The sequence below is a fragment of the Zootoca vivipara genome, chromosome 3 (genome assembly GCF_963506605.1).
Source record: "Zootoca vivipara chromosome 3, rZooViv1.1, whole genome shotgun sequence".
NCBI classification, from domain to species: domain Eukaryota; kingdom Metazoa; phylum Chordata; class Lepidosauria; order Squamata; family Lacertidae; genus Zootoca; species Zootoca vivipara.
Genome location: NC_083278.1, coordinates 108660406 through 108680499, shown reverse-complemented (window position 1 = coordinate 108680499; position 20094 = coordinate 108660406). Strand labels below are relative to the sequence as shown.

The 20094-nt window shown below is 42.6% G+C and overlaps 1 protein-coding gene across 2 annotated transcripts in view; it reads left to right on the top strand.

Annotated features, from left to right (window-relative positions):
• The first annotated feature begins 5504 nt into the window (after positions 1 to 5504).
• The window catches only part of PSME4 (proteasome activator subunit 4), an 89068-nt gene continuing 74478 nt past the window's right edge, over positions 5505 to 20094 (top strand). The window contains exons 1-4 of one of the 2 annotated variants that reach the window (XM_060273130.1): positions 5505 to 5966; positions 16442 to 16582; positions 17428 to 17544; positions 19241 to 19300. In XM_060273130.1, coding sequence (XP_060129113.1) covers positions 5734 to 5966; positions 16442 to 16582; positions 17428 to 17544; positions 19241 to 19300 — 551 coding nt within the window. In that variant the 5' untranslated portion in view covers positions 5505 to 5733. The remainder of the gene's footprint in view (positions 5967 to 16441; positions 16583 to 17427; positions 17545 to 19240; positions 19301 to 20094) is intronic. The other variant, XM_060273131.1, reaches the window with a different exon arrangement.

The window sequence follows — 20094 nt, the reverse complement described above, 5'->3', positions numbered from 1 at the left end:
TGCTTAAGAGCACTGAAAATCTTTACATTTACATATTTTAAAAAGAGGTTTCAGGATGCAATCCTACCTTTGCTTACTTTGTAGTAAGCCCCGTTGAACACAGTGGGACATACTGATGAGTAAGCGTTGGTAGGATCAGGCTAAGTGTTTTAACAGCCTCTGTTATTCCACACCCACGGCCAGATTTTCAACGAACTCTTACTTTCATTTTTAACAATCTTGCATTGGTTAATTCAGCTCCGCAGAAAATGCAATTTCAAGGGATGATTCATATATATTTCACCCCCGTTGTGCCATTCAGTTTGAGTAATTCTGTCAGCAAAATTTGCAATTAGAAAAATTATCGTGCTGCTTTAGTTTCCACACAGAAGAGAATGACGGGTTTTGCAGCCATTAATACCATATTTGTATGCAAGATGCAGAGAGAAGGGTGAGCACGTATACTCCCACGTACTCTTTGTCACACTGGGTCAATCTGGCAGAAGCACTATTTAAGAAGAGAGAGAGAGAGGAGAGAGTCTAACTTTTTAATGCAAATATTCAAGCAAAAACCTTACTTGCAAAGGTGAAAGAGACATGAAGTCCTAGATGAAAACATTAAGAATTCTGGGACCGGTCAGTAATGTTAGGTATTCAGGCAGATTTCAATGGAATAGTTGCCATGAAACAGATTTATACATTGTTTATTTTGGAGGGGGAGTCATTTTATTTTCTCCAGTGGAACCAAACAAACAGTATTTGCTTGCTCAAACCCTCTGATGGATAACTAATTTGAGGTGACCAGTTTCTTTTTATGTATTCAGTTGTTATTCTGAATCCATTCAGTTGTTATTCTGCTCCATTTCTGCTTGTGGAATGGGGCCTCGATTCTGCATCCACATAGCTAAGAAACATATGGTGCAATAGGGTTCAGCCCCTTACACATTCCATGAATGTATTTAAAAAAAGATATTGCCCCTTGCCAGTAATTCTGGGAACAGACTGCGTGTTCATGCTTGGAAGGTATTGACTGCTATTGACAGAATTGGGAGTCGAGATGACCTTAACAGATTGGAGAACTGGGCCCAAGCTAACAAAATGAATCTCAATATGGACAAACGTAAGGTTCTGCACTTAGGCAGGAAGAACCAGGTGCACAAATTTAAGACGGGGGACACCTAGCTTACTAGCAGTACATGTGGAAAGGATCTAGGGGTCTTGGTGGACCAGAAGCTTAACATGAGTCAACACTGTGATGCAGCTGGGAGCCGGGGGAAGCTAATGCTATTCTAGGCTGTATCAACAGAAGTACTGTATAGTGTCCAGATCAAGGGACGTAATAGTACCACTCTATTCTGCTTTGGTCAGACCACACCTGGAATACTGTGTCAAGTTCTGGGCACCACAATTTAAGAAGGATGTTAACAATCTGGAACGTGTACAGAGGAGGGCAACCAAGATGAGCAAGGGTCTGGAAACCAAGCCTTATGCGGAGTGGGTACGTTTAGCCTGGAAAAGAGGAGACTAAGAGGAGATATGATAGCCATCTTCAAATATCTCAAGGACTGACACATGGAAGAGGGAGCATGCTTGTTTTCTCCTGCTGTGGAAGGTAGGACTTGAACCAATGGCTTCAAGTTACAAGAAAGGAGATTACAGCTAAACATCAGGAAGAACTTTCAGACAGTAATAGCTATTTGACAGTGGAATGGAGGTTGTGGACTCTCCTTCCCTGGAGGTTTTAAAGCAGAGGTTGGGTGGCCATCTCTCATGGATGCTGTAGTTGAGACTTCTGTAGCGGTTAGCACAAACGGCCTCAGAACAAGTAGGTACACTTCCCCAATAATATGATTTTTTTTCCTGCTAATTGACTAGGTTAGTCCCAGGTAATAAACAACTGGGTAAAGAAGGTAGTAAGAGAGTGTCTTTTATTGAGCCAGGTGAATGTATGGCACTAAAATGAAAATCAGTAGCTGCTTCATGTTGTCTGAACTACCGTAGTTGGCTAGTCTTCTTTAGACCTCAGGTGCAAGAGGAACTGAGTATACAGTAGGTTAAAAAAAACCTTGGCTTTGTTCAGGGAACTTAGGTTATGATTTACTTTTGCTCAGTGGAAGTTACTTTTGATTCAAGGCAAACACTTCACTTGCTTGAGGATGTTGAGAAACGAGGTGTGAAATAATGAGTCACATAATTGGTACTATGGTTTAACTGCCTGCCATAACAATGTACGAGTAACAAATTCTGGAGCGGTAACCGTTTTAGTTTGTTGCAACAAAAACACATGAGTCTTGTAGAACCTTAAAGAACACAGCAGTAGTTGCTCCAGGACTGTCCACATTGCCCCCTTTCATACTTGCTCCATCAAGGTGCAAAGGACTGCTACTGATTCGTCAGTAATGATCATTCAGAATAAGTGATGAATCAACATACAGTATACACAATGGTGGTTCTGGAAATAGCTCCAGCAGTTAAACAGGGGCTAAGAGCTAGGGTGCATGAACTTTGGCCATGAACAGCCACCCAAAGGAAACCGCCTTCAATATAAACATGTTTGATCCTTACAGTTACATAGCTACTCAGTCTTACCTAACTGAGGCAACAAGCACATAACAGTTTCTTTGCTGACAATCCAGTCTTGGATCCACTTCCTCACTGATGCATGGCAAAGTCCAAAAGGTTATTACAGTGGTACCTCGACTTATGAATTTAATCTGTTCTGAACGGACCTTCGTAAGTCGAAAAATTCGCAAGTCGAAGCCAATGGGGAATTTTTTTAAAAAAAATTCATAAGTCGAAAAAAATCCTATCTAAACCGCATCCAAAATGGCGGACGGAACTCTGTTTGTAACTCGAAACATTCATAAGTCGAGGTACCACTGTATTTCTAAGAGAGCGTGAAATAGAGTGAAAGAGAGAGGTATACAGCTAGAGCGAAAGCAGATAGGACTAAAACTTGTCTGACCAGGAGCCATGCCCTCCAAATGTGCACAGATGGGCTGTGATTGCTAAGTGTGAATGAAACATACTCTAAAAGTTATTCAAGTCACTTTTGTCTCGATTATTACTTCACAAGCTCCCGGGATGAGCCCTGATCCAGAATATAGATTTGGGAGTACTGATCCCTGACTTAAATTATGCTTTGTCAACTATCCATATCCTTTCCTTTGAGCATGGGTAGGCAAACTAAGGCCCGTGGGCCGGATCCGGCCCAACCGCCTTCTAAATCCGGCCCACGGATGGTCCGGGAATCAGCATGTTTTTACATAAGTAGAATGTGTGCTTTTATTTAAAATGCACCTCTGGTTTATTTGTGGGGCCTGCCTGGTGTTTTTACATGAGTAGAATGTGTGCTTTTATTTAAAATGCATCTCTGGGTTATTTGTGGGGCATAGGAATTCGTTGTTTTTTTCTTTCCCCAAAATATAGTCCAGCCCCCCACAAGGTCTGAGGGACAGTGGACCGGCCCCCTGCTGAAAACATTTGCTGACCCCTGCCTTTGAGGGTTCCATGTCACCCTTTGTTACATCAAATACCCCAATCTCCCTTCCCCGATTGTTTTGGGACACATTTTAACATCAGAGGTGTGCGTATGCATCGGTTTAAAACCTTAAAATGGCTAAAATGCATTTAAAATCTTCTTGACTGCCTGGCTGGTGTGGTTGGTGTGGTTATAGAGTGCTTGACTAGGATCAGGGTTCAAAGTACTGTGCCGCGGAACAGCGGTTGAGAAACGCTGCTGTAAACCTCCCTGTGATCCCTGGATGAAGGCTTGGATAGAAATTTAGTATGTAATAAATAATAATAATAATAAGTGTATATGTGGCAGGGATACTGATTTTGTTTGCTACTATGGCATGTATTTTTTTTATGCTCTAAAATCCCGTGAACCTTGGACGAAAGTGGGACAAAAATTTAGTAATAACAATTTACAACAACAACGATGATGATGATGTGCGTGTGAAAGGTTATTGTTTTCATTTGCTACTATGATGTGTACTTCTTATGCTTTTATGCTGTAAACTGCCCTGCGATCCATGCATGAAGGGCGGGATAGAAATTTTGTATGTAATAAATAATAAGGGGAGTGTGTGTAGGTCTATGTGTGTGTAGAAATTTTTTTAAATGAATAACAAAATGAGATTTTCCCACAGAGACGGCTGTGGTGCAGACTGTGAGGTTAACAACAACAACAACAACACAGTAATAATAGTTGTTGTGTTTAAAATATTATTATTATTAAATTATAACAACAGCAACACAGTAATAATAGTTGTTGTTAGGTTTAGAATCATAGAATCGTAGAGTTGGAAGAGGCCACAAGGGCCATCCAGTCCAACCCCCTGCTAAGCAGGAAACACCATCAAGGTATTATTGACATATGACTGTCAAGCCTCTGCTTAAAGACCTCCAAAGAAGGAGACTCCACCACACTCCTTGGTAGCAAATTCCACTGCCGAACAGCTCTTACTGTCAGGAAGTTCTTCCTAATGTTTAGGTGGAATCTTCTTTCTTGTAGTTTGAATCCATTGCTCCGTGTCCGCTTCTCTGGAGCAGCAGAAAACAACCTTTCTCCCTCCTCTATATGGCATCCTTTTATATATTTGATCATGACTTTACATTTCTCCTTGTTAAAATTCATCTTGTTTGCTTTGGCCCAGTTCTCTAACCTGTTAAGGTCATTTTGAAGTGTGATCCTGTCCTCTGGGGTATTAGCCACCGCTTCCAATTTGGAGTCACCTGCAAACTTGCTCAGGATGCCCTCAAGCCCATCATCCAAGTCATTGATAAAGATGTTGAATAAGACTGGGCCCAAGACAGAACCCTGTGGCACCCCACTAGTCACTACTCTCCAGGATGAGGAGGAGCCATTGAGGAGGAACCCCTTTGGGTTCGGTCAGTAAGCCAGTTACAAATCCACTGAATGGTAGCATTGTCTAGCCCACATTTTACCAGCTTCTTTACAAGAATATCATGGGGCACCTTGTCAAAGGCCTTGCTGAAATCAAGATAGGCTACATCCACAGCGTTCCCTTCATCTACCAGGCTTGTAATTCTGTCAAAAAATGAAATCAGATTAGTCTGACATGACTTATTTTTCAGATACCCATGCTGACTTTTAGTGATCACAGCGTTTCTTTCTTTCTTTCTTAATGATCTGGTTTAAAATGTTGTTATTAAAAAGGCCAATTATTATTATTATTATTATTATTATTATTATTATTATTATTATTATTATTATTATTATTGATTTCTATTATTATTCTTAAAGCCCCCTCCGTTGCCTGCTCTGCTTCCCGCCCCCTCAGCGAAGGCCCCTCGCGCTCAGCCTCCTCTTCGCGGTTCCCCCTCAGGCGCTGCATCCAATCAGCCGCCGCCCTCCCCGCGCCCCGCCCCCCGCGCGCTCCTTCTCCCCGAGCCCCCCTCCCTCCCGCCAGCGCCGCCTTCCCTCCCCCTCCTCCCCCTCCCCACAGCGGAAGTGACCTCGGCGCCTCCCTCCTCCCCTCCTCCCTCCCTGCCATCAGTGCCTGGCGGCGGAGGCCGGCGCTGGTTGCCTCGTTCGCTCCGCCGCTTCGTCACCAGGCGCCGCTGTGTGACAGACGCCCCAGGGAGCCGAGCGAGTTCGGTGGCCGGAGGAGCAGAGGCAGCAGGAGGAGAGGCCCTCTCGGGGGGCAGCGCCGGCGGCTGAGGGGGGAAAGGGGCGTCGGAGAGGGCGAAGAGAGCGAAGAAGGGGCGAGGCGGCCGGCCGGGGCCATGGCCGGCGGCGCTGCGGCCGGGCCGCCGCCTCCTCCGCCTCCTCTTCTTCTTTCTCCGCCGCCGCCGCCGCCTCAGAAGGAGCTGGTTTACAACAAGCTGCTGCCCTATGGCGACAAGCTGGAGGCCGAGGCCGGCCGCCTCCTCTCCCGCATCAAGCTCAACCTCAGCTGGGCCGTGCAGCTCCAGGAGCTCTGGCCCGGAGGCCTCTTCTGGAGCAGGAAGCTCTCCACGTGAGTGGGGCCAAGGGTTGCGTGTTGGGGTGGGGAGGATCATTGGGGGGTGTCTGTATCTCCCTCCCCCACCCCATCATATTAAGTTTCAACATTTTCAACAGTCAAAACACACATTCGCCTCTTAATTTTGTCGACTCCCCCCCCCCCCCGGGAGTTATTGTTTCTCCCCTTCTGCTGAGCCCTATCTTGTAGCTATCAAATCAGAACCGCAATATTTATTATTGGGGTTTCTTTTTTGGTGGTGGGGAGGACCGTCTAGGTCAGGACGCTCAGGGAGGGAGGGGGTGTTGCAGTGCAGTCCAGCCCTTTCCTCCAACTATTTCTCCGTGGGCTTTGCCGGTGTTTCGTGTAAGAAACACCCCCCCCTTCGGGGTTTGGGGAAACAAATGCCTCCCATTTACACCCACCCATAAAGCAGGCTTTATGTTGTGGGGTGGGGGGGGGGAGAGAACCCTAGTTAGATAAGTATTTTTCTTTATTTACTTGGTTGCCCCCCCTTCCTCGGCTAGACCCATGTACCCACCCACCTTTTTTTTTTTTTTTACAAAAAGGGAAGCCTCTGTTCTTCCTCTTCTCTCTCCCTGAGGCTGGGAGGTCAGCCTAGGGGTGGCACTTCGTCCTCACCCTACCTCAGGCAACCTGGAGTGGGGAGGGAAAAGGGGAGAGCACCACCATTTGTAATCTGGAGATTTAGGAAACGCCGTAAATATGTCTTAATGAACCACAAGAACAGTTGCTATAATTAATAGCTGGAAGGAACCAGGCAGGCGGTTTTGAGTTGGGTTTCTAGGGAGTTAAGCCCCCCCCCCCCCGGCAATTGCATTGGGATTTAACCTTCCCATGGAAAAGAAATAGGTTCTGGATTGTAGACAAAAGAGCCCTGTGGTGCTTGGAAACCTAACAGCCACCCGGTGTTTCCCTGGTGTTCATGTTTCGCTTTGTTGGGAGGGCATAGCAGCAGTGTGTCAGTTGTACTCAGAGTAATATGGATGTCTCTCTCCCCTCCACCCCAAATGAGGGTAGCAGGGTTTGGTGGGGTATGCATTCTTCTGAGATTTAGTTCCTCTGTTTTGTTCCCATTGTGCTCTGTTAAGTGACAGGACCACAAATATTGTGAGAGGGTGTAAGGTATTTAGCCTGCCTTGTGTCTGAAGTGTCAGGGCAGGTAAGAACACATAAAGCAATTAAGTCATCAAAACACATGCAGAGAAAACATCCTACCTGTCCTTAACAAACTTTTTGGGTGCCTCAGGGTAACTGTGAGTGGTGCAGCCTGAAGAATCTGCCAGTGATCGGTAAAATGATGTTTGATTCTCCCTTCTCTGGAAGTTCCACTTTGTTGGGCATCCTTTGATTTGTGGCTTAAGGCACACCGTATCCGGTCCTCCAGTCGCCCCCCCCCCCAATACAGAAGGTAGATATTTTTAAAATGGGAGGTGAATAAACACTGCATTAACTCCTTACCTATGTCAGTTTCTGGTAGCAAAGATACAGTACATTTAAGGCCCCGGATATTTCAAAAAGCCATTTCTTTCAAATCTGGTGCCTGTGGATAATGGGCAACTGGCCTCTGTTTGGGGCAGTGTCTGGTGGCACCCAGGTTCTACACTTCCCTGGATATAGGAGTAGCCCGTGCTACTCCTTTTACATTCAGCAACTTAGTTCTATGCCACGTGTCTACCATTGTCTGCTGCTGTCTGCATGACTCCAGCTTCCCCAAGGCTTTGTCTGGCACTATTTTTGTAAGTGTCATGATCAGCAGGGGGCTTGGTTGGGCTTTGAGTGTTTGTAAGATTGCAGCTTTGCTTTTGAAGGAGATCTCCTGACTGGGGCATGTGCTTCTGGGGACCTTTTTTTAGGAATGAGCAGCCACCCCTTCTGTTTGTGAACCTCCTGTGTGGGCTTGTGTTTGGGAAGTGTCATCTTTCAAGGCTGCATGAGTCTTGGACTTTGGGAAGAGGGAGGGTTTTTTTAGCTTTAGTGATCATAGTTGGTCCCTGAGCTTTCTACTTATGCAGCTATAAATCATACGCAGCTCATTACTCCTAAAAATAGTTTATCATTCTTTGTTGCCAAAACTAGTGCATAGGTTTTGTTCAGTGACTTCATAAGCTACTTGCAACTGTCCTTGCCTTTTTAAACTAGATTACAAAATAGCATTTGCATTTAGTCCAAAACAAGCACTGCATTTCACTTTCACAGTTCAAAGCCTAGGTAGTAACTTGCAGAGTTTAATCTCTTACTCATCTCACATAACGTTTGTTCATACTGCTGTGTCAGCAAAGGAAAAAGAAAAGTGTGTTTTGAGCTGGACAAGGGCAAAAGCACCAACTTCCAGTTCAAGGACTTTTTTGTCTTCTGGGGCACTGATAAAATGTTTTTGCCTTGTCATTATGCTGTCCCTACAGAGAAATATTAAAAGCGAAGCTGTGTTAGTCTGTAGCAGTTTCTTTCCTTGCTGCTATAGCATCTTGGAGGGGTGACTTTGGAATACTGTACATATCTTGCTTTCTCTAGTAGATGAATGTAACAGACTCGACTACAAAAACTGATGCTGCAGCAAACCAGTTAATTGTCAAGGTGGTAATATATCTTTTAAGCACCCAAACCACAGCTTGGAATGCAATCAATAAAGTAAGACTAAAGTGATGGACATACCCAAAGGCTTAAAATCTAACAAAGGTACCACAGCACTTTCTGCCACTTCATTTCTAGACCTAATCTCTTTCTAATACCGGTAGTGACTTAAAATAAAATGGACTATGAGGATATATTTCATTAACATTTCACACTACTAAATAGAGAAAATTGGGCGCAGGGTATACTAGATTGCCTGTTTTGAATCCGTTTGTGCTATTACATATTTTTCAAAAATAATGTAAAGAGCAGGTGTTGACAGCAAGCAAACTTTCAGTATTGCGCCTATAGCACACTCAACAAACCTGGTACACCTGGAACTGGGTGTGGAGAGTGCAGCTGAATGGGACACAGTTGTGGGTAGCCTGAGGATGTGCCATCCACCTTTGGACTTGCCCATAAAAAGCAAGTCTTGGGTAAGAGACTAGGGTGATGCCTGCTGTTTCCAGGAACTCTTCTCATTGTGAGACTCTTATGGGGACAGTAATCTGAGAATTTGTTTGAGCTCTGGCTGAGAACCCAGAGGCTGAGAGGGAGGGTGTGTCGGAAGTAAAATGAATTGATAATGGAACATTTTAATATGCAACTCAGTTTTTGTCATATTTTGTTTATATTGTTGTTCCTTCAGGTTTTTTGTACACTGCTTAGATATATTTTAAATATATTAAGTGGTATAGAAATTAATCAATAATCAGTCATACAATAAAAAAGTTAGTGCCTTTCATTGAGCCTTAAAATTACTTGCTTATGTTTAGACATGCTGAGGTCAGCTGTTCAATGGAAATGGTTTCCAGTTTGTGGTATCTTTGTATGTTTCAACAATGTTTATGTTTTCTGCTTATTTTTAGAATGTTCAAAACAGCTTACAGAGGTCTTTTAGTGTTCCCCTATAAGGGCTGTGTCTCAGTCCACACTAACATAGCTTAACAATGCTACAGCATTGGTTGCTCTTAGACTATTCATTGCCAAAAGGCATTCTGATTGTTTTAATGTATTTTTTAATAGAACTATCTTGCTGGGACACCTCAGGTAGTAGAGCATGAGACTCTTAATCTCAGAGTCGTGGGTTCAAGCCATATGTTGGGCAAAAGATTCTTGCATTGGAGGGACTAGATGACCCTTGTGGTCCCTTCCAGCTCTACAGTTCTTTGATTTTATAATTAAACTGAGGCATCCTAGTGTGTGAAGGGAAGAGTAGCCAACCGTGTGCAGGGGAATGAAGCTTGTTCATATGCCATCTTATTAAGATGAGATATGAGTGTTCAAATACAGCAATTAAGAATCACCCTGCTACTGCATACATAGTGTCCTCCTGAGTTTTAGTTTAAAAATTTATACCTCATTTTTCTCTTACAGACTTAAGGTGACCTATAATAAATACAGTATTGTAAATGCGGACTTTGTGATATAAATTCATACTTCAAAATTCTTATTTTGGTACTCCATTTAGTACTTATTCTTTATTTGCCTTTAAAAGGTAAAGGTAAAGGGATCCCTGACCATTAGGTCCAGTTGTGACCGACTCTGGGGTTGCGGTGCTCATCTCGCATTATTGGCCGAGGGAGCTGGCGTACAGCTTCCAGGTCATGTGGCCAGCATGACAAAGCCGCTTCTGGCGAACCAGAGCAGCACACGGAAATGCCGTTTACCTTCCTGCTTGGAGCGGTACCTATTTATCTACTTGCACTTTGACATGCTATCGAACTGCTATGTTGGCAGGAGCTGGGACCAAGCAACTTAATTTGCTTTGGTCCAAGTGCCACCAGAGAATTATGAGTCTGATCTTCCCAGTTTCATGTGCAGGTCACGTGTTTTGTTAGGGACCAGGAATACCATTAGACATTTCATTACTGTTACAGATGATGCAGCAAAACTGCATCAGAGGAATGAAAGATACTGTACTTCCAATGTTCCCCATATGCCTGGAGACAACAGTCCATAGGGCATTGCTGTTGTTGATGATGTTCTTCTAGCAGCTGGTTGAAAATCTCGTTAGAGATAGGATAGTTGTTGAAGCCTCAATGGCATGGCTGTGGCTCCTTGCTTCCCCAGGCTCAGCTGGATTTAGCTCTTAGCTTGGTTGGCGAAGAGAGTCAGTGCGGGAACAGCAGTCCTCCAGGCCCTCACACTTGACATATTGGTGATCCAGATCTGTTTCTTAGTCACACCAGAGTGTAATGGAACTTGGGGAACTGGCAATGTACATTAGTAAAAAAAAAATTTTGGGGAGCGGGGTGGGGTTGTTTGGCAGAATACCAATCTGCCTTTTGCATCATTGGAAGTGACTTTGTTTACTAGAAAAGATTCTTAGATAGGATTACTTCAGTAGATATAACATGACTCACATGATTGCCTTACAAGACATCTTGAACTTGAGTAGACATAGTGTGACACTGTTTTTCCTTTAACCATCTGCTGCTCCCTCAGTGTTGTTTACAGTGAGGCCTGTTTTCATTCTAGTAGGAGTTATGTGGTAATGCTGTCAAAACATGTTGCCTAACAAAATAATCAGGGTTCTGAAAAGCCATGTGATTTTAGAAGACAGCAGAACCTGCTAGTTTTAACCCTTTGCAGTGTATTATGGTAGTATATGACTTGTCATTCTGTTTCTATGGATGATGTTAGTATGAAGTAATGGAATGATCAAGCACTATGGCTTGGTATGTTATGTTTGGGAAATATATCCATCTCCGTATCCTGCATCCAGTAGTGCAGGCTTCCTCAAACTCAGCCCTCCAGATGTTTTGAGACTACAATTCCCATCATCCCTGACCACAGGTCCTGCTAGTTAGGGATCATGGGAGTTGTAGGTGAAAAACACCTGGAGGGCCGAGTTTGAGGAAGCTTGCAGTAGTGGCTAGATCCAGATGTTTTAAGAGCTCTGTTTTTCATAGTCCATTGCAAGATGTTTGTAATTTAATGTTTACAAACTCCATGTCATGATGATCAGAGTCCTGGCAGGTATACTACCTAATAGTTGTTTATAATCTGAAACAAGTGGCGGCTCTATGACTTAATAAAATCGTAATACAGCATAGTTTTCATAGATCAGACTCTTTCTTCAGATTTATTTATTAGATTTAGTTTTTATAATGCCTAGTTTAAATAATTTACAATGTTTCTGTTTATTTCATAAAATGTATACAACACTTGATTGTAAAAAACCTCCACCTTCTTTCTGTCCATGGCCAGATTTCCTTGTGGGCAATCTGTCAGAAGTTGCTTGCATCACTGGGTGGGGCCAAAGGCATTAGCGGATGGGGTCACCCTTTTCTCTCCCTCTTCTATCCAGGAAGCTGACAGAGGAAGTAGCAGATCACTCCTGACAAAATGTGTGAAGTAATTGCTTGTAGATGGCTTTTGAAATTAATTAGCCACTGCATGGCAGTAAACCCAGAGCCCCGCATGCTGCTCACCCCTGGTCTAGAGGGTGAAGAAGTTTAAGAACTATCATTTGAGAGGGCATGCTTCAAAATTAAAAGGGGAAATCATGGCTAGGAAATCAAAAGTGACATGCACTGTGCTTCATGAAGGTTGAACTTGCATTTGGAAACTATTCAAACTTGCTCCTCCAGTTCACCATTTGGTGTGTCATGATAAAGAGCAGGAAATAACTGCCTTGAGGGAACAGCAATTTGATGGCATACTTGAACACTGACTCTTCTGTTCCACACCCTAGTGCAAGGGCACATGGCTTGTTCAGCACTGAAGTGCTCCGGGGAAATAGTAGCTAGAGGGCTGCTGCTAATCTACACCTTCTGTATAATAGAGGATACTGAGCAACAGTACGCTGAGCCATAATGTTATTATGAAGTATTGTCTGTAATATAAAACAAAATTGAGTGAGCACTTGAAGAATTGAAGATAATGGGCAGTATCCAACTAACACATCCCATCAGTGCAAGGATTTACACATGTGCAATAGAACTTCCACACCTGCTTCCAGGTGTGTGCCCCGCACCCTCTCCAAATCTGCTCTAGGTTTTAGGCCTCTAACCCTTCACATTTTGGGGTCATAGATGATTGCAAAGGTTTATAAATATATGTAAGCCTTTAAACATACAGCAAGGGGTGAAAGTATTTGATCCCCTGCTAAATTTGCCCGTTTGCCTCCTCATGAAGAAATGACCAGTCCATAATTTTAATGGTAGGTTTATTGTAGCTGTGAGAGACAGAATAACAACAGGGGAAAAACCCAGAAACCCAGAAAACAAAAGTCAGAGATTGATGTGCATTATAATGAGTGAAATAAGTATCTGATCCCCTATCAACCAGCCAGATGTCAGGCTACCTGGTATCTTCACTGTATGAAGTACAGAATATGAATATTGAACAAGGAGAACTATTAGTCGAAACCTTATGAATATATGTTCAGCACCGGTGATGCTGTGACCAAGCTATGTGCATCTCTCCAATCTCCCCTAATTTAAAATAGCTGATGTTTAAAATTATGGCTGAAGAATGCTGGCTGTCCAGGAAAACAGCAGAGTCAGCCACTGTTGTCTCACAAATCACGGTTGTAATTTGCAAGACTAAGAGGTTTATAGCACTGGCAGCTTCACAGTTTTGCTGAAAATATAAAGATAGGTTACCGTTTTTTTTTTGTTTTTTTTTGTTTGTTGTTTTTTTTGTATTCTGTAAAATTAATAAAAAGTATGTTTAAAAAAAAAAGAGAGAATGAAAAGCCATTAATGATGGCTTTAAAAGAATGGTTCTCATACCTATGGTAAGATAAATTACCATGTTTACAATATCCTTAAATAAGTTTCTTAATTGTGATATCATATTGGGAGTACTGTATTAGTTTCTGAGCTCTGGGAATTTCTCTGGTACTGTGTGAAGAAAGTTAAAAATAAAGCAAAGTATTCAGCTTGAATAGTTAACAATTGAATGGATTTTAAGCAATCAAAGCAAGTAGCTAAATATTTTACATAAAAAGTACAAATGGAACCACCCACCTGTTACTATGATGTCATAGTGATAGCAGGTGATTGACAGCTCTCAAAATTGGTCGCCATAACTACTGATCATTGAGCAACCTCCTTTGAAGATGCCCTTTCAGCACCAACCACTGGATTGGTGCTAGGAGTGTGCTGCCAAAGATGCTCCCTTTAAACCAGGGTCAGCAAACTTTTCAGCAGGGGTCTACTATTCCTCAGACCTTGTGGGGGGCCAGACTATATATTTTTTTTGGGGGGGGAGGAAATGAACGAATTCCTATGCCCCACAAATAACCCAGTGATGCACCTATCTATCTATCTATCTATCATCTATCTATCTATCTATCTATCTATCTAAATGTTCCCACTGCGTGCGTGGATGAAACAGCCTTTCACCGTAACCGCTGAACTGAATTGCATCAAATTAGGACAAAGCGTACCTTGCCCATCAGGGAGGGATCAGGCATAAATTTTCCCAAAAAAGCACACCTTTCATACCTAAAATAATGATTAAACACAAAAAGTGGCGCACAAATTATACATCACCAGCAGAAGCTCTGAAGACTCCAGCAGCATCCAATAGAAAGGCAGATCACACGCTGTCACCAGCAAAAGCTTTGAAGGGCGGCGCCAAATAAAGATGTCATCAACCGAGCAACTGAAACCACCAAGGCAGCCATTACCAGACAACCCACAGAGTCAGGCCAGGGCCATGGAATGGAGACACAGGGCGGAGGCCTCGGCTCGCATTTAAATACTAGCCCAAGCCAAGGCCGACAGACTAGGCCTCGCCTCTACTTTAAAGCCTACAAACTAGGGCTCTGCTCTACTTTACAAACTAGGCTTCGGCCCTACTTTATAGACTAGGCCTCAGCTCTAAATTACAGCCCACAGACTAGGCCTCGGCTCCACTTAACAGACTAGGCCTCAGCTCTACAGCCCTTTAAATACTATCCCGAATGGAGCCCTGGGTGGGGGGGGGAGGGTTCCAAATAGGTCATGGGCTGACGTAGCGTGGGGGAGCCACAGGGTGGGTGGGGGGCAGGATACCTCATGGGTCGCTACAGGATGGGAGTAAACACAGGGATGAGGCACAACCACGGGGGGGGGGGGAGGAAAAAACACATAGTCCAGGGGGAAATGGACACATCCTCCCCCTTTCCTGGGAAACATTGACCATGAGCATAGCTGTCAAGTTTTCCCTTTTCTCACGAGGAAGCCTATTCAGCATAAGGGAATTTCCCTTAAAAAAAGGGAGAACTTGACAGCTATGACCCTGAGTCAGGCACAGCAACGCGTCATGGATCGTCACAGGGTGGGGGCAGCCACAGGGATAACCCACAGCAATGCGTGGGAGGGTCAACTAATTTTAAATAAAAGCACACATTCTACTCTTGTAAAAAATACCAGGCAGGCCCCACAAATAACCCAGAGATGCATTTTAAATAAAAGGGCACATTCTATTCATGTAAAAACACGCTGATTCCTGTACCGTCCGCGGGCTGGATTGAGAAGGCAATTGGGCCGGATCCGGCCTCTGGGCCTTGGTTTGCCTACCCATGCTTTAAACCAGGCATATCCAAACTGCAGCCTTCCAGATGTTTTGGCCTACAACTCCCATGATCCCTAGCTAACAGGACCAGTGGTCGGGGAAGATGGGAATTGTAGTCCAAAACATCTGGAGGGCCGAAGATTGTGGATGCCTGCTTTAAACCAATGAACAGTTAAGGAGAGTCCCTTTGCAGTTGCTGCAGAGGGGGGAAATGTTCCTAAAACTGGAGTATTTTTCCTTCTGAAGAGAAAGCAGCTATGAATGGCTTCCTTTAGAATCTGTTTATTATTGTATGCTTTGAAAGTGCCCTGCAGTGGTGTTTGCAAGCCTTGTGGTCATGAACTCATTGCAGGGTTTGCAAAGTGCCTCGTGCAGAATCTCTGCAAAACCCCTTTTGTCCAAGCTACCCCATACTAGATATTTTACATGGTGGCAGGTGTTGGGCAGGTGGATATGGCTTTATTATCATTATCTTTAACATTATTATCATTTATTTAGTTAATATGTATACCACCCGTCAGGGCAGTTCACAATATAGAATTACAGAATGAGAACACACAATGAATAAAAAGACAAAAACAAACCAATAACCCCCACATACCATAAACACACTCCTTCAGAGGGAGTGTAACCCCATCAAGAGCAGGCGGCCTCCAATCCATCCAGTCCAGGGAACTGCCCACTAACAGTGCCTCAGTGCTTATTTGGATTGAGCTTCAGTTTGCTGGCTCTCATCCAATCCATCACCGAGGAAAGACAACACTCCAGCACATCTCCTGCTACACCTGCAGATGTAAAGGAGAAGTAGAGCTGTGTGCCATCAGCATATTGCTTACAGCATATGCCAAAACTCTGGATGAGCACGGTCAGTGCTTTCCTGTAGAGGTTAACGTATGGGGATAAAATTGAACCCTGAGGAACCCCACATTGAAGGCTCCACAGGGCCAAAGTGCACTCCCATGCATTACCCTCTGGAAATGACCACCCAGCCACCACTAGGCAGTGCCACCCACCCCTAACTCAGACAGTTGCTCCAGCAGGATACCATAGTTGACGGTACCAGAAGTTGCCAAGCCTTTTCAGTGGTGGCACACAGCATTTGGAATGCCTGCCTCAGGGAGGCTCACCTATTATTCAATCCAATGTCTCTGCACCTTTTTATTTGCCCAAGCCTTTCAGGATGTTTTGAAAACATTGGCTTTTGTTGTATTTTTCTGCTGTGCTATATGTACATGTTGTCTTGATACTTATATTTTTATCTTCCAAGAGAGCTTGTTTGTTGAAGGGTGGCATATTTAAGTAAATAAATGTTTTTCCTCATTATGTATTTCTTCTTCTTCAAGGTATCTCCGGCTCTATGGGAGAAAGTTTAGCAAAGAAGACCATGTCCTTTTTATCAAGCTCTTGTATGAGCTAGTAACTATTCCAAAGTTGGAGATCAGCATGATGCAAGGTTTTGCACGTCTTTTGATAAACCTGCTGAAGTAAGTTACCATTTTCACTGCTCCTCTGTAACGGAAGTATCTTAATGTCCTGTGGAAGAGTAAATAGCTGACTTTGAGGCTGAAGACAAGCCGTTTTAGTTAAATGGGCCCAAAATTTGGATTGGCTTTTGTTGGGGGCTTGTGTCTTTCATCATGCTGGATTTTGAAGGTACTCAGAAGTGTCAAAAATCCAGCATGATAGCAGGTGCCCCTGCCCTTTCCCTATGTCTGGCAGAAGGAGGGGTGCTGATTCCTGAACTCGCTCAGTCCTGCTGCTTCAAAGTGCATTTGAGGCCCAACACAAGGTCCAACGCCATTTCTCACTTTTTTACTCAGCACTTTAAAAGAGGGGCTCACTTCTGGCAAGCACATTTGTCACCTCCCCCAAAACAAACTGGCTTGGTTAATGTAGCACTGAATTAACATTGGCCATAATCTCAGCTAAGGTTAAGAGTGACCTGTACATGTGCCTTCCCTTCTGACACGTAAATTCCCTTCCCTGCCACTTGTAAACTATGGTTAAGCATTCTATCAGCACAAACAAACAATAGTTTCACTTCAAACAGAATTTGTTAACTTCGATTCAAATCTGGTTTCAAATTCCTATTAAGAGAAAAACCTGGTTTAGTTTAGTTTAGTTAACATCTAAACTATTGCTTCAACTTTGTCTAAAAAATGTCCCAGGGATAATTTTCTTGGCATGTTATGGATTATTAGGAAGCTGTGTGAAAGGGGTGATGACTAAAGCAAAATTGCAGCCAGACTTTCTGCTGTGCTATTTTTGGGTATGAAAGATGCATCCACTTGTAATTAATCATTAATCTTAAACTGCTTTTTTAACTTAGGAAAAAAGAACTTCTTTCAAGGGATGACTTAGAATTGCCATGGAGGCCACTGTATGAAATGCTGGAACGGATATTGTACTCTAAGACTGAACATCTAGGATTAAATTGGTTTCCAAAGTAAGATTTTTGTTTTAGTTTTAAAAATGTGAGATAGAACAGGTTTACCTTTTTATTTTAAACATATTTATAAGATACTAACGGGATGATGCTTTGCTGATCCTCAAGGATAACAGACAAAAAGTCAGAATTTGATTGTAGGACTAACTTGTGTAGGGACAGCTTTCGGGAACTGAATGGGTAAAGCCTAAAAACTTAAAATACCCCACCCAACAAATACTAATTTCAACTTGCTGGTTTTTCTCAGCTCTAATTGTGCAGTTTATCAAATATATTTCTTCAGTCATCGATAACAAGATTTAGACTCGTGTTTTTTGTTTTACTGTGGGTGCTCACAATGTCTTCTATTACTCATGTGCCTTTTCTAGTTTACAAACAAGTGACATTTCATGAGATGAATAATCTGACTAGTCTAAGGTTTTAGAAAATGCTGTTTGATATCTGTAAGCTGTGAGTGAAAACTGGCCATTCACAAACAGAAAACAACACAGTGTCACCCACTTCTGAAAGGTGGCACTGCTTTACAGACAAGCCATAGCTTAGTTGTGCTTTGCATGTGTAGTGGCCAAGTTTCAATCCATTGCCTCTCTAGTTGCCAAGGATGGCAAGATTCTCAAAGACCTTGACCTCAGGCTCTGGAGAGTTGCTGCTAGGTGGTCAGTTGATCTGACTTAACATATAAAGCACCTTATATCTGTTCACACTAAGAGAATTCTCAGCTTTAGATTATAAAGATGGAACAATAGCCAAGTGGTTAAGGGTATGATGTTCACTCAAAGAAGGCCCCCAGTTCAATAACTAGAATCTCTGGTTAGAATAAAGTCAGTGTTTCAAGTGACTTAACATTTCCAATTTGCTTCTTGAGGTCTTTTAAGGCAGGGGTGCCTAAACTGTAACTCTCCAGATTTGGATGGACTATAGATCCTATAATCCCTGACTTTTGGCCATGTTGGCTGGAGCTGATGGGAGTTGGAATCAATGACACCTGGAAGGCCACAGGTCATCCAACCCTATTTTAAATAAAGATACCAGCGGTTGAACTTTGAACTTCTTACTATGAAGCATGAACTTTTGAGTTATGTCACCTCCCCAAATTTAATCTCACACCTCAATCTGGAAAGTGAGTTGAGGTAAACTTGTGATCTTTGGTGTGCCCAGTTTGACTTCTAATCTTTGAGGAACAGATCCCCATGTATGTACTGTTAATTTCTTTCTAGTGTGCACACGCATAGGCACTAGTAGAGGAAGGTGCTTTTTTTTTTTAAATCAAGCATGTGTTTGGAATTTGACTCATAGTTCTGTGAGCTGTGGCCAAGCTGTATTGCATCTGATGTTAAAGCACAGGGCAGGGCATTTTCAAAATGTTTTAGGTAAAAGAAGGGTTAAAGTGTGTAAATTGGAAAAGAGACCTGAGGGGGGGGGAGTAAGCCCCGCAGTAAAAATTTAAGGTTGACTAGACTAGAATTTAAAATTGTGCAGTGCGACTTTTTCTCTCATGGTGTTTTGGCAACATTGTTTAAAATACCTTATTTCATTGTTGCCCCTTCTGGTAAATTGGGAAGGATAAGTTGGAAATGAAAGAAATAGGATTGGAATCATTAGATTTGTGTGTGCCTGTTTTCTGAGTCATTTTGTTTACAATTCTACAATTTCCTTTTTCATTGTTTGTTTTTAAACCTTTCTTCTTTATGTTCAGTTCATGTCGACCAGGCTTGTCTTCACCTAAAACATTTGTGCTTAATGTTTTACATAGGTGGTAAGGACAATTATTTTTTGGTTTATTTAGTTTTGGCCGAAGCATTATCTTCTTGCATGGCCTGTTCAGTTGTAACACTTGTCACATACATGTAACTTTTTTAAAACTGAAAAAAACAAAAACAACCAATGTTAACATTACACCACAGTTTATGGGAATGTCGCACTGTATTTAAGCCTACTTGTGAGAAAATACATTCTGTGTGAAGTGGCTGAAAATATGGCTATCTGCTAATTTCTGTTGACTAGTAAATGTATTATTTAAAAGTTATTTTGAATGTAGTGCTTTAATTATTAGGCATAATTTGCACAAAGCTTAGAAATGCATGAATTTAACTTTCCACAAAGCTTGGTAGAATGCTAAAGGAGAGAGAATGATGAAGAGAGTTGGTTGAATTTTTAAAATAATTTTTGGGTTAAGACTTGCAGTGTAATTCTGTGCATTGGTTTGCTGGGTTTTATTTCCTAGTAAGTATGTTTAGGATTCCAGCCTTAAAATAAAAACATTTGACATTGTTAGAGAAGGTTCTGTAGTTTGGAAAATCTCTGTTCACGTTAACAACCAAAAACTGTTCAATCAACCTTTTTCCGGAGCCATTCCTTTTTTTATTTATCCTTAGCAAGTTTTTTCCCCCCCTACAGTACTGGGAAACCAGCAGCATTTTCCCCAGAACTCATTAACTAAACATGAAATATTTACACATTTGTTTGACATACATGGGATTAGTAATTTCCAAAGATGCAAGTTCAATTCTGGGAAATATATCTGTCAAAGTAAGTTATATATTTAAAGCA